At 66.8% G+C, this 346-nt stretch overlaps 1 protein-coding gene across 1 annotated transcript in view; it reads left to right on the forward strand.

Annotated features, from left to right (window-relative positions):
* Positions 1-346, forward strand: part of LOC104159545 (transmembrane protease serine 13-like) — a gene marked incomplete at both ends in the record, with an annotated part of 2,684 nt that overhangs the window by 1,226 nt on the left and 1,112 nt on the right. Inside the window, one exon of the mRNA XM_009697482.1 lies at positions 211-332. Coding sequence (XP_009695784.1) covers positions 211-332 — 122 coding nt within the window. The remainder of the gene's footprint in view (positions 1-210; positions 333-346) is intronic.

Genomic DNA, 346 nt, shown 5'->3' on the forward strand with positions numbered 1-346 from the left:
GGCCAGTCCTCCTTCAGCCCTGCATCCTGCAGCTCCTCAGTCGTGGCTCAAACGGCAGCCCTGCACCCAAGCTCACGCCTGGTGTTTGGGAGTGCCCCTGTGTGTGGCAGACCTCCTCCGGACTCCCGTCCGGGTGGGTCACGGCACCCTCGCCCACAGCGAGCCCCTGCCAGCAGCCCCGGCCTCACCACGGCGTTCGCTTCCTTCCAGTTATGTTCTGGCGGTCGCAGACCGGCATCGTGTACAAGGAGCCTGCCGAGAACTGCAAGGACAGCCCCGTGCGCTGCGACGGCATCGTCGACTGCTCCCAGAGGAGCGATGAGCTAGGCTGCGGTGACGCCACAGG

The sequence above is a fragment of the Cariama cristata genome, unplaced genomic scaffold (genome assembly GCF_000690535.1).
Source record: "Cariama cristata isolate BGI_N322 unplaced genomic scaffold, ASM69053v1 scaffold23473, whole genome shotgun sequence".
Taxonomy (NCBI): Eukaryota; Metazoa; Chordata; class Aves; order Cariamiformes; family Cariamidae; genus Cariama; species Cariama cristata.